Below are 16,834 nucleotides of genomic sequence, written 5' to 3'. Positions count from 1 at the left end.
ATGTATTCTGTGTGTATTGTTTCATAACCACGGACACGTGAGGTACTCATTTTTTTATGTTTATGGTTTTATACTCAATTGTGCTTTGTAGCTAGCTTCATTCTTCTATTAACTCTGTAAAACAATGCTAATGGCGTCAGAGAAGTATTAGCTTGTGTTATATCCTTTGAAGCTGCCCTGGCCTTGGCCTGTGTATTAATTTGGCTGCTTAGCATAGCTCTGCTCTGCCCTGCTCCCATGTGGAACCCTTGTAGAGCTCTTCAGTTTCTTACGTAAACTCCTCTCACTGTCAACTGAGTTTATTTTCAGCAAAATTAACATGTGTAAATATTTGTATGAACATAACAAAATTCAATAACTGAGACATAAATTGAACAAGTTCCACAGACATGTGACTAACAGAAATTGAATAATGTCCCTGAACAAAGGGGGGGGGGTCAAAATCAAAAGTAACACAGAGTATCTGCTGTGGCCACCAGCTGCATTAAGTACTGCAGTGCATCTTCTCCTCATGGACTGCACCAGATTTGCCAGTTCTTGCTGTGAGATGTCACCCAATTCTAGCACCAAGGCTCCTGCAAGTTCTTCACTTGCCATGGCAGAACACTGACATTCCTGTCTTGCAGAAAATCACGCACAGAACGAGCAGTATGGCTGGTGGCATTGTCATGCTGGAGGGTTATGTCAGGATGAGCCTGCAGGAAGGGTACCACATGAGGGAGGAGGATATCTTCCCTGTAACGCACAGCGTTGAGATTGCCTGCAATGACAACAAGCTCAGTCCGATGATGCTGTGACACACCGCCCCAGACCATGACGGACCCTTCACCTCCAAATCGATCCCACTCCAGCGTACAGGCCTCGGTGTAACGCTCATTCCTTCGACGATAAACGCAAAGTGACCATCACCAAAGTGACCATCACATAAACTCAAATCCGACCATCACCCCTGGTGAGACAAAACCACGACTCGTCAGTGAAGAGCACTTTTTGCCAGTCCTGTTTGGTCCAGCGGCGGTGAGTTTGTGCCCATAGGCGACGTTGTTGCCGGTGATGTCTGGTCTGGACCTGCCTTCCAACAGGCCCACAAGCTTTCAGTCCAGGCTCTTTCAGCCTATTGCGGACAGTCTGAGCACTGATGGAGGGATTGTGCGTTCCTGGTGTAACTCGGGCAGTTTTTGTTGCCATCCTGTACCTGTACCGCAGGTGTGATGTTCGTGTGTACCGATCCTGTGCAGGTGTTGTTACACTTGGTCTGCCACTGCGAGGACAATCAGCTGTCCATCCTGTCTCCCTGTAGCGCTGTCTTAGGCGTCTCACAGTACGGACATTGCAATTTATTGCCCTGGACACATCTGCAGTCCTCATGCCTCCTTGCAGCATGCCTAAGGCACGTTCACGCAGATGAGCAGGGACCCTGAGCATCTTTCTTTTGGTGTTTTTCAGAGTCAGTAGATAGGCCTCTTTAGTGTCCAAAGTTTTCATAACTGTGACCTTAATTGCCTACCGTCTGTAAGCTGTTAGTGTCTTAATGACCATTCCACAGGTGCGTGTTCATTAATTGTTTATGGTTCATTGAACAAGCATGAGAAACAGTGTTTAAACCCTTTACAATGACGATTTGTGAAGTTATTGGGATTTTTACGAATTATCTTTGAAATACAGGGTCCTGAAAAAGGGACGCTTCTTTTTTTGCTGAGTTTCTATCATTCAAATGTCAATGTAACTTATTATTTTCATGGCAGTGTTATTATGTTACTTCATTGGAATATTGTTTTAATGCTATATCCTGATATTGTATTCTAATTACTAATAATTCCTCTTTATTCTGTACTTCCAGAAACCACACACACGAGCAGTATTGAACATTATTTGCCAGCATCATAACTGGAACTGCTTCCTTCTCCTGGTGCTGGACAGGCAGACTTTACCTCCCCTGCTTCCTTCTCCTGGTGCTGGACAGGCAGACTTTACCTCCTCTGCTTCCTTCTCCTGGTGCTGGACAGGCAGACTTTACCTCCCCTGCTTCCTTCTCCTGGTGCTGGACAGACAGACTTTACCTCCCCTGCTTCCTTCTCCTGGTGCTGGACAGGCAGACTTTACCTCCTCTGCTTCCTTCTCCTGGTGCTGGACAGGCAGACTTTACCTCCCCTGCTTCCTTCTCCTGGTGCTGGACAGGCAGACTTTACCTCCTCTGCTTCCTTCTCCTGGTGCTGGACAGGCAGACTTTACCTCCTCTGCTTCCTTCTCCTGGTGCTGGACAGGCAGACTTTACCTCCTTTGCTTCCTTCTCCTGGTACTGGACAGGCAGACTTTACCTCCTCTGCTTCCTTCTCCTGGTGCTGGACATGCAGACTTTACCTCCTCTGCTCTCTTCTCCTGGTGCTGGACAGGCAAACTTTACCTCCTGTGCTCTCTTCTCCTGGTGCTGGACAGGCAGACTTTACCTCCTCTGCTTCCTTCTCCTGGTGCTGGACAGGCGGACTTTACCTCCTCTGCTTCCTTCTCCTGGTGCTGGACAGGCGGACTTTACCTCCCCTGCTTCCTTCTCCTGGTGCTGGACAGGCAGACTTTACCTCCTCTGCTTCCTTCTCCTGGTGCTGGACAGGCAGACTTTACCTCCTCTTCTTCCTTCTCCTGGTGCTGGACAGGCGGACTTTACCTCCCCTGCTTCCTTCTCCTGGTGCTGGACAGGCAGACTTTACCTCCTCTGCTTCCTTCTCCTGGTGCAGGACAGGCAGACTTTACCTCCTCTGCTTCCTTCTCCTGGTGCTGGACAGGCAGACTTTACCTCCTCTGCTTCCTTCTCCTGGTGCTGGACAGGCCAACTTTACCTCCTCTGCTTCCTTATCCTGGTACTGGACAGGCGGACTTTACCTCCCCTGCTTCCTTCTCCTGGTGCTGGACAGGCAGACTTTACCTCCTCTGCTTCCTTCTCCTGGTGCTGGACAGGCAGACTTTACCTCCTCTGCTTCCTTCTCCTGGTGCTGGACAGGCAGACTTTACCTCCTCTGCTTCCTTCTCCTGGTGCTGGACAGGCAGACTTTGCAGTGTCTCCATGTGCAACTGCCTTGAGCAGCAGTTTGACAGACTTTGGAGCGGAAATGCCGTGCAGTGAGGCATAGGGGATTGTCTGCAGCAGGACGGGCGCCGAGGGGTGTGGTGCTCCTCCAGCAGCTCTCTCATGAAGTTCTCTCTGTACTTTTGTTCGGTAATCACCTCACCTATGGGGGTGAGGTGGAGGGAGTGGGGAAGATGAGGGAGTGGAAAGGTGGGTGAGATATTGTCAATATAATTGCATAATGGAACAGTATGTGATTTGTATGTGAACTGCATGTCCAATTACAAAAACAACTTGTTCAGTAATCATCTCACCTGTTAGCTGGTAATGAACTATGTGGTCACTGAGGTCAGCAGTGTCATTCAGATGAACCCCACCTCCCCCCTCTGCATCTTCCTGCTTCCGAGTACCGGCATCCCCTCCCTGTTCAACTGGACTTTGCCACAGGCCCCTGTGCTGTTGGAGTGCAGATGCTGGAAGAGTGTGGGACTGCAGTACCAATTGTCTACATACAAAGTGTGGCCCTTCCTGAGATGAGGAGCCAGCATGGTCATCACCACAGACCCAGACACCCCAAACCCCTCATGATGTTGGATGTCAGTGGTGGACCCTGAGTAGACTATAATTTCCAGGACAAATCCTGTCTTCACGTCGCACATAACAAAAAACTTGACCCCAAACCTGTGCCTTTTGGAGGGAATGTATTGATGGAACGCCAGCTTATCCTTCCATAACATCAGGGACTCATCAATGCATAGGTCCTTGTATTGCACAAAGACCGGACCAAATGCAGATGTCAGGCTGGTAAGAACATGACTTATTTTGTGTAAATGGTCACTTAGGTTGGCAGTAGCAATGTGATGAAATGCAGGCATCGAAGCAGAACTAGGAAGTGGTCTTAGGAAAAGAGGGTGGCAAAGAAGGGAGTTAAACACAGGATCCGTGCTCCAGTATTCCCTTAAGGCAAGGTTTCCTAAACTAGGGGTCGCGACCCTATGTGGGGTTGCCTGATTTGAAAATAGGGGCACGAGAGACAATTTGCGCTTGGTGCATAGAACGGGGTTACGTAACATCCGGTAGCCGCTAGATGCGGTTGTAATAAATGGTTTCTGTTTTCTTCCTACACATCTTTTGAATGATTTATGCTTCAAAATATAATGACCCCATCACTGAAAGAAAAGACTCAGGAACGCTTACGTATGTGCGTACTATTTCCGTCTACTATGCCCACAAGTCATTAGAGGCGAGTGGACAAGACCAGGAACCAGTGGTGGAAAACATACTCAATTGTCATACTTGAGTAAAAGTAAAGATACGTACCTTAAAAGAAAATTACTAAAGTTAAAAAGAAAGTCACCCGGTAATATACTACTTGATTAAAAGTCTAAAACTATCTGGTTATGAATGTACTTAAGTACGGTGGTGGGAAAAGTACTCAATTGTCCTGCTTGAATAAAAGTAAAAGTAAATGCTGTACATCAAATTCTTATATTAATCAAACCACACAGCACAATTTGTTATAAATATTTTATTTACAGACAGCCAGAGGCACATTCCAACACTCAGACATAATTTACAAATGCAGTATTTGTGTTTAGTAAGTCCGCCAGATCAGAGGCAGTAGGTATGATAATGTGTTACATTGATAGGTGTGTGAATTGGAGCATATTGCTATCCTCCCTGAACATTCAAAATGTAATGAGTACTTTTGGGTGTTGGAGAAAATGTATGGGATAAAAAGGACAGATTTTCTTTAGGAATGTAGTGGAGTAAAAGTAAAAGTTGTCAACAATATAAATAGTAAAGTACAGATACCTAAAAAAACTAACTTATGTAATACTTCAAAGTCAATTGTTTTATTTTATTTAACCTTTATTTAACCAGAAAAAGACCATTGAGACCCAGAGTATCTTTTTCAAGGGAGACCTGGCCAAGGCAGCAACAATCAATACATTACAGAATTCAAACCTACAACAATACAATACAACAACATGATCCAGCCTAAGAAAAGCATTTACACTCCTCTGTAACAGATTCTCCCATCAATATTTTTTATTAATTCAATGGCACTAACATATCTAGATGAAGCATGGATTGTAGACTATTCCATGCCTCTGGTGCACAAGATGAGAAGGCAGTCTTGCCTAATACTGTAAATGTTCTGGGGACTTTAAGTAGCAACCACCTAGCAGGGTATGGTAACTGCTGGTGGTGAAGGAGACCAGATGACAAAGATAAATAGGGAGTTTCCCCAAAAGGGCTTTGTAGATGAACACATACAAATGTAGCTTTCTGCGCATATAAAGTGAGGTCCAACCCACCATTTGGTACAAGGTGCAATGGTGCGCGAGTGACTTGGCATTTGTAATAAAGTGCAAGGATGGATGATAAACAGAGTCCAGTCTCTGTAAGACAGAGAAGGCTGCATGCATAAACAACAAGTCACCATAATCAATTACAGAGAGAAAAGTGGCCTGAACAAGCTTCTTTCTAGCCATAAGTGGGAAGCAAGCCTTATTACAAAAATAAAAAACAATTTCAATGTAAGCTTCCTCACAAGATTATCCATATGAACTTTAAAGGACAACTTGTCATCCAACCATATAGGCATTTGTAGGATGACACTTTTTCAATGGATAAGACACCAGATGTGACAATGCTAACCTTCTCTGGCTGAGTGGGAGCTCTGGTAAAGGTCATGAATTTAGTTTTTTGTACATTCAAGACCAGTTTGAGACTATAAAGGAAGGTCTGCAGAGACTGAAAAGCAGTCTGGTGCTGTTCAACAGCCTGAACCAGAGAAGGAGCATATGAATATAGGACTGTATGGAATGGAACCCTGGTGTACACCTCTATTGATAAAAAAAGCTAGACTTGTGATTGTCAGTATATAAAGTCGGAAGTTTACATACACTTAGGTTGGAGTCATTAAAACTCGTTTTCAACCACTCCACAAATTTCTTGTTAACAAACTATAGTTTTGGTAAGTTGGTTAGGACATCTACTTTGTGCATGACACAAGTAATTTTTCCAACAATTGTTTACAGACAGATTATTTCACTTATAATTCACTGTATCACAATTCCAGTGGGTCAGAACTTGACTGTACCTTTAAACAGCGTGGAAAATTCCAGAAAATTATGTCATGGCTTCAGAAGCTTCCGATAGGCTAATTGACATCCTTTGAGTCAATTTGAAGTGTACCTGTGGATGTATTTCAAGGCCTACCTTCAAACTCAGTACCTCTTGGCATGCCATCATGGGAAAATTAAAAGAAATCAGCCAAGACCTCAGAAAAAAATTGTAGACCTCCACAAGTCTGGCTCATCCTTGGGAGCAATTTCCAAACACCTGAAGGTACCACGTTCATCTGTACAAACAATAGTACACAAGTATAAACACCATGGGACCACGCAGCCGTCATACCGCTCAGGAAGGAGATGCATTCTGTCTCTTAGAGATGAAGGTACTTTGGTGCGAAAAGTGCAAATCAATCCCATAACAACAGCAAAGGACCTTGTGAAGATGCTGGAGGAAACAGGTAGAAAAGTATCTATATCCACAGTAAAACGAGTCCTATATCGACATAACCTGAAAGGCCTCTCAGCAAGGAAGAAGCCACTGCTCCAAAACCGCAAAAAAAAAGCCAGACTATGGTTTGCAACTGCACATGGGGACAAAGATCGTACTTTTTGGAGAAATGTCCTCTGGTCTGATGAAACAAAAATAGAACTGTTTGGCCATAATGAGGCTTGCAATCCGAAGAACACCATCGCAACTGTTTTTCTGCAGGAGGGACTGGTGCACTTCATAAAATAGATGGCATCATGAGGTTGGAAAATTATGTGGATATATTGAAACATCTCAAGACATCAGTCAGTAAGTTAAAGCTTGGTCGCAAATGGTCAATGACCGCAAGCATACTTCCAAAGTTGTGGCAAAATGGCTTAAGGACAAGTCAAGGTATTGGAGTGGCCATTACAAAGCCCTGACCTCAATCCATCAAAAATTTGTGGGCAGAACTGAAAAAGTGTGTGCGCGCAAGGAGGCCTACAAACCTGACTCAGTTACACCAGCTCTGTCAGGAGGAATGGGCCAAAATGCACCCAACTTATTGTGGGAAGCTTGTGGAAGGCTACCCAAAACGTTTGACCCAAGTTAAACTATTTAAAGGCAATGCTACCAAATACTAATCGAGTGTATGTAAACTTCTTACCCACTGGTAATGTGATGAAAGAAATAAAAGCTGAAGTAAATCATTCTCTCTACTATTATTCTGACATTTCACATTTTTTAAATAAAGTGGTGATCCTAACTGACCTAAGACAGGGAATTTTTACTTGGATTAAATGTCAGGAATTGTGAAGAACTGAGTTTAAATGTATTTGGCTAAGGTGTATGTAAACTTCCGACTTCAACTGTACACATTGTATTCTGTCAGAAAGTTCCTAAACCAATTTACTACCCCTTCACCCCTCCAATGTTACTGAGTCTAGCTAGCAACGATTCATGGTCAACTGAATCAAATGCCTTTGATAAATCAACAAACAGAGCAGCCACTACCATGGCTGCAGTTGTGGTGCAAAAAAAAAAAGTAGTGGTGCTGTGCCCCGATCTAAAGTGAGACTGAACCCTGCTTAGTATAATATTTTCAATTAAGAAGATTTTTTAACAGTGAGTTCACTAGGGATTCATAGACTTTGGCCAGGATAGAGAGTTTGGAGATAGTTGGTAGCATCTGAGGGATCTCCACCCTTTAGCAGTGGGAGGACATAAACTGATTTCCAAATGCTAGGTGTGGAATTGGTCAAGAGACTGAAGTTGAAAATGTGAGCCACAGGTTCAGTAATAATAGCAGCTGCTACATTTAAGAGGTAGGGATCCAGGTTATCTGGACCTTTTAGTGTATATTGCCTTTAGTCCCTTATAGACCTCAGCATAAGAAACAGGTTCATTAGAGACCTGGGCCCCATCATTATAAAAAACTGAAATCAGCAGATATGAAGTACTTGTTTAAACCCCTATAATATCAGCTTTATCCTTCACTTCATTAGAATCCATCATTAAATGGTCAGGAAGGCCAGAGGATACATTAGAACCTGACACTGATTTGATTAGCTTCCAGAACTTGGTAGGGTTGCTTAGGTTCTCTGTGACTGCATTTAGATAGAAATCTGATTTGGACGTACTGATCAATCCTGTGCATTTATTTCTTAGCGCTCTGAAGGAGGCCCAGTCAACAGGAGTATTTGTATGTCTAGCTTGAGCCCAAGAGACATTTCTCTTTCTAATTAATTCTGCCAAGTTATCTGAAAACTAGGGATTGTCCCTTCCACTGATTCTAAATTTCTTCACAGGGGCATGCTTATCACAAATGGACACAAATTTCATTTAAAATTGTCCCAGGCAGTGTCAACATCGGGAATCAGACTTACTCTGTCAATAGTATGGTACAGATCATGTAAGAACGCTTGCTCATCAAACTGTCTAAAATGTATTTTTAAAATATAACGGGGTTTGGCTTTGGTCATTTTTGTATTTCTAACACAAGCAATTTCACAGTGATCACTGACATCCACTATGCAAGTATCCATTTCAATAGAATGTCACTGCAACTGTTGATAGACGTACTAGCTGGTAAATTTACTCTGGTTATCTACTCCGATTTGAGACCACGGGTAAGATTGTCTATCTAGCTACATTTTCAGATATTAAGCTTTTTTAATTTTGACAAAGTATTTTAATTTCAAGTTAAAGTGTACTGTTAGCTAGCTAGCTAACGTTAGCTGGATGGCTCGCTAACTAACGTTATGTCATGAAGCAAAAAAATAAATATTCAAAGGGTTCTCCTATGGAGACAGCCGGAGAACCCTTTAAGGTTCTAGATAACACCTTTTTTTCTAAGAGTGTATAACTAAAGAGAAACGGGTAATAATGTATTTTCCAGCAAGGATTCTGTGTTATTACATAGAAACTACCGTCTCCAGGTAACAACCATGGGCTGGGATGTCAGGAAAGGATTGGGGGGGAAACATGGTAACTACTAATGGTAACTCATTTTAATTACTATCTAATGAACTAGTAAATGCATAGTTATTACCATCATATTACGCAGTAATTATCACGCTAAAATGTAAAGTGGTACCGTGCATTTTCACATTTTAATATATTGAAATTCAAAAGACAAAAAGCTGAATTTGGATCACAGTCTCATCGGAGCTGTTGAGCAAAAACATTGCACTTTGTGGAGAAACTCACTGCTGTGTCATATCCATAGAAACTCACTGCTGTGTCATATCCATAGAAACTCACTGATGTGTCATATCCATAGAAACTCACTGCTGTGTCATATCCAGAGAAACTCACTGCTGTGTCATATCCAGAGAAACTCACTGCTGTGTCATATCCATAGAAACTCACTGCTGTGTCATATCCATAGAAACTCACTGCTGTGTCATATCCATAGAAACTCACTGCTGTGTCATATCCATAGAAACTCACTGCTGTGTCATATCCATAGAAACTCACTGCTGTGTCATATCCATAGAAACTCACTGCTGTGTCATATCCATAGAAACTCACTGATGTGTCATATCCATAGAAACTCACTGCTGTGTCATATCCAGAGAAACTCACTGCTGTGTCATATCCATAGAAACTCACTGCTGTGTCATATCCATAGAAACTCACTGCTGTGTCATATCCATAGAAACTCACTGCGGTGTCATATCCATAGAAACTCACTGCGGTGTCATATTCATTGAAACCATGAGCTGGATCGTTTGGAATGCCACCTACACAATATCCCATTTTACTGTCACCTTGATGTGTCCCCTATCGGTGGAGTGCGACGGATGAGGGGGGAGGTGATTTAACACAATATTTATGTTAAAGATTTATTGGGGCTCCCAGAGAGCCGTCTGTCAAGCGCCTGTCTGAGTGTGACATGGATCCAGAGTAAATTGAATTTTTTTTGACTGCGACTCAATGTATTACAATTTGAAGATGTCCTTTGATAATAAATAGCTCATAAGATAAATGACTGCACAACCCTACAATAAAGTGAAACTGTGTCTGATTACAGAAGAATATGGTTTGGATGAATGTTATTGAACCAACAAAATGTAATTTAGAGCATTACGGAGCACGTGCAAAGCAACACAGTTATTAACTCAGTGATGATCATTACCCTTAGTAAGGTTAGGATTTATAAGGAAGATTAGGATTTACTGTACATCTTGAGTGTGGGCCACCAAGCCATTCAAAGTTTAAGATTCAGAGACTACATCCACCAGCCTTCAAGACATCAGATCAACCACCAAATACAAATCCAACCTTTCATCGTCCTCCACAAATATTTTTATAACGTCCACGCCTCTCGTTCATGGTAAAACTCTTCTAGCCAGTGTGTTTTCATCATGATATCTCAACAGTGGGAAAACCATATGTCCACAAGCCTAAAAGCAGGGATCCGAAGTAAAGGACTGATCCTAATTAGTGAGGAAAGAGATAAAAGACCGTCTTTCATAATTGAGGTTGGCAGCAAAGATTCCGTGTCATCTTCCTTTATTAAAATTTAGCATGCAAGTGGCTGAAATCCCATTGACAACCCAGAGTCCTTTCATGTGTGCATGGATCATCCTCCTTTCAATATTTTGCACGGCATCCTTTCACAGACAAGCACATATATTTAAAATATACACTACTGTTCAAAAGTTTTAGGTCACTTAGAAATGTCCTTGTTTTTGAAAGAAAAGCTAATTTTTTTGTCCAATAAAATAACATCAAGTTGATCAGAAATACAGTGTAGACATTGTTAATGTTGTAAATGACTATTGTAGCTGGAAACGGCTGATTTTTAATGGAATACCTACATAGGCGTACAGAGGCCCATTATCAGCAACCATCACTCCTGTGTTCCAATGGCACGTTGTTTTAACGAATCCAAGTTTATAATTTTAAAAGGCTAATTGATCATTAGTAAACCCTTTTGCAATTATATTAGCACAGCTGAAAACTGTTGTTCTGATTAAAGAAGCAATAAAACTGTCCTTCTTTAGACTAGTTGAGTATCTGGGCATCAGCATTTGTGGGTTCGATTACAGGCTCAAAATGGCCAGAAACAAAGAACTTTCTTCTGAAACTCATCAGTCTATCCTTGTTCTGAGAAATGAAGGCTATTCCATGTGAGAAATTGCCATGAAACTGAAGATCTCGTACAACGCTGTGTACCACTCTCTTCACAGAACAGCGCAAACTGGCTCTAACCAGAATAGAAAGAGGAGTGGGAGGCCCCGGTGCACAACTGAGCAAGAGGACAAGTACAATACTGTCTAGTTTGAGAAACAGAAGTCCTCAACTGGCAGCTTCATTAAATAGTACCCGCAAAACACCAGTCTCAACGTCAACAGTGAAGAGGCGACTACGGGATGCTGGCCTTCTAGGCAGAGATGCAAAGAAAAAGCCATATCTCAGACTGGCCAAATAAAATAAAAGATTAAGATGGGCAAAATAACACAGACACTGGACAGAGGAAGATAGGAAAAATGGACAGACGAATCTAAGTTTGAGGTGTTCGGATCACAAAGAAGAACATTCGTGAGACGCAGAAAAAATGAAAAGATGCTGGAGGAGTGCTTGACCCCATCTGTCAAGCATGGTGGAGGCAATGTGATGGTCTGGGGGTGCTTTGGTGGTGGTAAAGTGGGAGATTTGTACAGGGTAAAAGAGATATTGAAGGAGGAAGGCTATCACTCCATTTTTCAATGCCATGCCATACCCTGTGGACGGCGCTTAATTTGGGCCAATTTCCTCCTACAACAGGACAATGACCCAAAGCACAGCTCCAAACTATGCAAGAACTATTTAGGGAAGAAGCAGTCAGCTGGTATTCTGTCTATAATGGAGTGGCCAGCACAGCCACCGGATCTCAACCCTATTGAGCTGTTGTGGGAGCAGCTTGACCGTATGGTACATAAGAAGTGCCCATCAAGCCAATCCAACTTGTGGGAGGTGCTTCAGGAAGCATGGGGTGACATCTCTTCAGATTACCTCAACAAATTGACAACTAGAATGCCAAAGGTCTGCAAGGCTGGAATTGCTGCAAATGGAGGATTCTTTGACAAAAGCAAAGTTTGAAGGACACAATTATTATTTCAATAATAATAATTATTATCATTATTTATTTATTTATATGTCTTGACTATATTTCCTATTCATTTTTCAACTCATTTCATGTATGTTTTCATGGACAACAAGGACATTTCTAAGTGACCCCAAACTTTTGAACGGTAGTGTACACTGAGTGTAAAAAACATTAGGAACACCTGCTCTTTCCATGACATAGTCTGACCAGGTGAATCTAGGTGAAAGCAATGATCCCTTATTGAGGTCACCTGTAAAATATTCTTCAATCAGTGTATATGAAGGCAAGGAGACAGGTTACAGATGGATTTTTAAGCCTTGAGCAATTGATAAATGGTTTGCGTTATGTGTGCCATTCAGAGGGTGAATGGGCAAAACAAAATATTTTAGTGCATTTGAACGTATGGTAGTAAGTGCCAGGCTCATCGATTTGACTGTGTCAAGAACTGCGACCGTGTTTGTTTTTTTCACGCTCAACCGTTTCCTGTGTGTATCAAGAATGGTCCACCACCCAAAGGACATCCAGACAATTTGACACAACTGTGGGAAGCTTTGGAGTCAAGATGGACCAGCATCCCTGTGGAATGCTTTCAACACCTTGTAGAGTCCATGCCCTGACGAATTGAGGCTGTTCTTTTATTTTATTTAACTGTTATTTAACTAGGCAAGTCAGTTAGGAACAAATTCTTATTTACAATGACGGCCTAGGAACAGTGGGTTAACTGCCTTTTTCAGGGGCAGAACGACAGATTTTTACCTTGTCAGCTCGGGGATTTGATCTAGCAACCTTTTGGTTATTGCTAACCACTAGGCTACCTGCCTCCCCATTCTGAGGGCAAAAGGGGTTGCAACTCCATATTTGGAAGGTGGTCCTAATGTTTTGTGCACTCAGTGTATACTGTATATGAAGCATATGAAACAAAATAAGTAGTTTTGCCAGTACATTATTTTTGCTGGCGGTGACATTTCTGGTGCTGGAGGTAAATACTTTAGGGTGTTTGTTCACACCGCCAAAGATCAGAATGAGGGTAGCTGTCTTTATGTTGATGAATGCAGATCAATGCGGTCTTTAAAAGCCTCTCCGTATCTCGGAGATGCACATCTCTCCAATGACATGTCTTTTCTTCGCATTCTCCTCCTTGTCCTCCTGGTCCCTAGCTTGTTTTCATTCAAGCCCACATCATCAGATTTAAATTCACTTATATCACCCAAATCTGCTTTGTTCTTTCTCCCTGTTGGATGTGTGTCTTAAAATGAGAATGTCAGCTCTTCTTTGGAACCCCTTGTAATGTACAGAGCGGCCTTTTCAATATATGACTGTCACCTGAAAATATAACATTAATTAAAAGTCCTTATTTGATACAAAATAAATGTCAATCAATATGGGGTTAAACACTACTTACCGGTAATGTACGGGAGCTTACCGATCGCTGCAGCTGTACACAGCCCATCTGTAAATAGCCCATCCAACTACCTACCTCATCCCCATGTTGTTTTTATTTACTTGTTTTGCTCTTTTGCACACCAGTATTTCTACTTGTACATCATCATCTGCATATCTATCACTCCAGTGTTAATTTGCTAAATTGTAATTACTTTGCTACTATTGGCCTATTTATTGCCTTACCTCCTTACTCCATTTGCACACACTGTATATAGATTTTTCTATTGTGTTATTGACTGTACTTTTGTTCATCCCATGTGTAACTGTTTTTTGTCGCACTGCTTTGCTTTATCTTGGCCAGGTCGCAGTTGTAAATGAAAACGTGTTCTCAACTGGCCTACCTGGTTAAATAAAGGTTAAATAAAAAAATAAAAGTACACATTTTTGGACAGCACCAAAATGTTTTGCAATAATTTAAAGTTTACTAAACCAAATGCCACATTATGCAACAAACTCATAGCAACATATTGAGAGTGGGAACAAATAGTGTCTAGAGTAACTTGTGTTGTCCCTATTTGGGGAGCAGACTGTTCCTACTGCTGTCTGGGACTAATCAGGCTAAGAAAGGCCAAATGCAAGTTTTCATGTATTACTAAAGAAGGGCTGAAGTTATTTTCTCCCAAGCTAAAATTGACTGTTGTTCTCTGACAGCAGTGGCTACGTTGCCATATTAGGTGGAAACAAACAAAACAACAATGCAGAGCATAATGGGGAAGACTATTCAGAGGCCATATTGAAGTATATAAGCATACTTTCTATTTCTTTGTTGGCCGGGTATGGTTCCCAATCAGAGGCAGCTGTCTATCATTGTCTCTGATTGGGGATCATACTTAGGCAGCCGTTTTCCACCTTTAGTTTGTAGGATCTTGATTTTGTATAGTTACTGTGTAGCCTGCAGAACCTTACGTTTGCTTATATATATTTTTTTTTTTGGTGTTCATCAAATAAAGAAAGATGTACGCTTACGACGCTGCACCTTGGTCTCCTCATTCCATCAACGTACGTGACAGCAATGCCTACTAGTTAAAATCACATGATGCACACCGATGATATCATTGGAATGCCATCCTGATGTAATGCATCACTAGTCACTTTAAACAATGCCACTTTTATATGTGTACATATCCTACATTACTCATCTCATATGTATATACTGTACTCTATACCATCCACTGCATCTTGCCTATGCCGTTCTATACCGTCACTCATTCATATATTTTTTTTATGTACATATTCTTATTCATTCCTTAACACTTGTGTGTATAAGGTAATTGTTGTGAAATTGTTAGGTTAGATTACTCGTTGGATATTACTGCATTGTCGGAACTAGAAGCACAAGCATTTCGCTACACTCGCATTAACATCTGCTAACCATGTGTATGTGACAAATAAAAATTTATTTAGTTGAACATTTTAGACATTTTTCCTTTAAGGTGTCTGTAATAGAGTTCTACAGTGTATATATAAATCATTGGTTCAAACACATTTTTTTAAATCTGCAATTGGCACAAAGAAACATCCAATATTACTGATTGCAGATACAGTAGGTGTCTCAAAATAACATGAATGTTGTTTTCAGAATTTAGTTGGATCTAATTGCGTAGAACCAAGATGCTTTGGCTTAAAATGCTAATAGATTCTACCGCAATCAGGCACAGGAATATGGCTCCAGGCAAATCACTAATTGACTGTGTTGAGTGACTTTTGCCTTAATGAAAATCATTCCTAATTGATTAAGAATTGAAAATACCAGCTTTAACAATTTTAAAATAAAGAAGCATACTAATTTATTGAGGCCTAAATCTGTGAAGTGAATACAAAATGGATGACACTTTGAATGTAGCTGCTTTTTATTGCTCATGGGTTTTCCTGGGTGTGTGTTCCTTTAAGCGCGTAATAACCAAGAGAATGGACTGTATCTATTACTGGGTGGGGTGGCATGGATTCATTCATTGAGTTAACGGGATTTTACACTGATTAGAGGATTTAAAACATGAATAGCCTATATAAAAACCTTCCCACCACCCCACAAGCCAGTTAAGCACCATGGACAACCCCACCACACCACTAGTCAGTTCAGCTCCATGGACTACCCCCACCACACAGCTTGACCACTCAGCACCATTACACCACTAGCCCATTGGACAACACCAATCAGTCAATTCATCTACAGGTGTGCAAATATGCAGTTAAAATGGGCATAAGGAGGCAGCAGATTATAATATCATGCCCTGTCCAGTTTGGGAACCCCTGACCCTCTGCTGTATGTTATACAGTATACCCTCTGTTCCCGTACTCACATGAAAAAAGTAAAGTATTATGCAAAGTATTGTTCTAGATTTTTAAACACTGGTGGTGTTGGTAGCTGAAAAAACAGAGTATAATTCAGAGTGTTTACACCTGAAGTTAAATGGGTTCAGCAGAGCACATTAACAACAGTTATTATCAAGCAAGGTGCTGGGCAGTTATTTTCATTGACAAGTGACCAATGAGGCACAGTGTCATTGGGTCGGTCAGCCAACGACGCGGTCAATAAACAACACAGGATAACTAATTTAACTGGCTGCGGTTGGCACTACAGACTCTATAGGATAAATTGCTGGAGGAAATCAACTTTAAGGGCCAATCAACAGTTGAAACAATAACAAAGTGATTTCCCTGCTACTGTTTCGGTAAAACGCTGATGGATGGGTTTGGAGAAATGTAACCACTCTCAAATTCATTAACAGAGCTATGGAGGAACTGGCCATCCATGATATCAACATTCTACTTTTAACCATGTTTTGAGGCTCTAAAGTGTTTGTTTAAATTTACTTTGTTCACAAACATTGGAGTAAACAAGCTTATATTTTGGGTTGTGATGGTGTATGGATGTAGCAACAGCAGATTGGAAGGAAATCGCTGGAATAGGTTCCCGTTTGCCTGTGTAAAACACAGTGGTTTAGACGAGGCTAGTGGAGATTCAATTATACAATCAAATGGATTTAGAAAGAGACGTGTGTCACGGATGTTTGTTGAGTGTTGTCAATGCACATAATAAAAATCAGCCAGAGTATCAAATCAAACCCTTTACACACTTCCATAATAATAATGATGATGGCAAATGGAAGAAGAATGGGAAAAGGAAGTAGAAGGTGACCTTGAAAAGGCAGTCTTCTACACAGTTTATCAAATAAAGCCAAAGA

The 16,834-nt window shown here is 41.4% G+C and overlaps 1 protein-coding gene across 1 annotated transcript; it reads right to left on the bottom strand.

Moving 5' to 3' along the window:
• Window positions 1-691: 691 nt before the first annotated feature.
• LOC139544659 (uncharacterized) lies at window positions 692-1,425 on the bottom strand (the record flags this gene model as incomplete). Its single annotated transcript, XM_071351967.1, has 2 exons — window positions 971-1,425; window positions 692-860 (listed from the first exon to the last, which is right to left on the bottom strand). Coding segments are annotated over exons 1-2 (624 nt in total), but the record flags the coding sequence as incomplete, so codon positions are not given.
• Between the last annotated feature and the right edge of the window lie 15,409 nt (window positions 1,426-16,834).

The sequence above is a fragment of the Salvelinus alpinus genome, chromosome 18 (assembly GCF_045679555.1).
Source record: "Salvelinus alpinus chromosome 18, SLU_Salpinus.1, whole genome shotgun sequence".
Lineage (NCBI taxonomy): Eukaryota > Metazoa > Chordata > Actinopteri > Salmoniformes > Salmonidae > Salvelinus > Salvelinus alpinus.
This window is presented reverse-complemented; position numbering and strand designations above follow the sequence as displayed.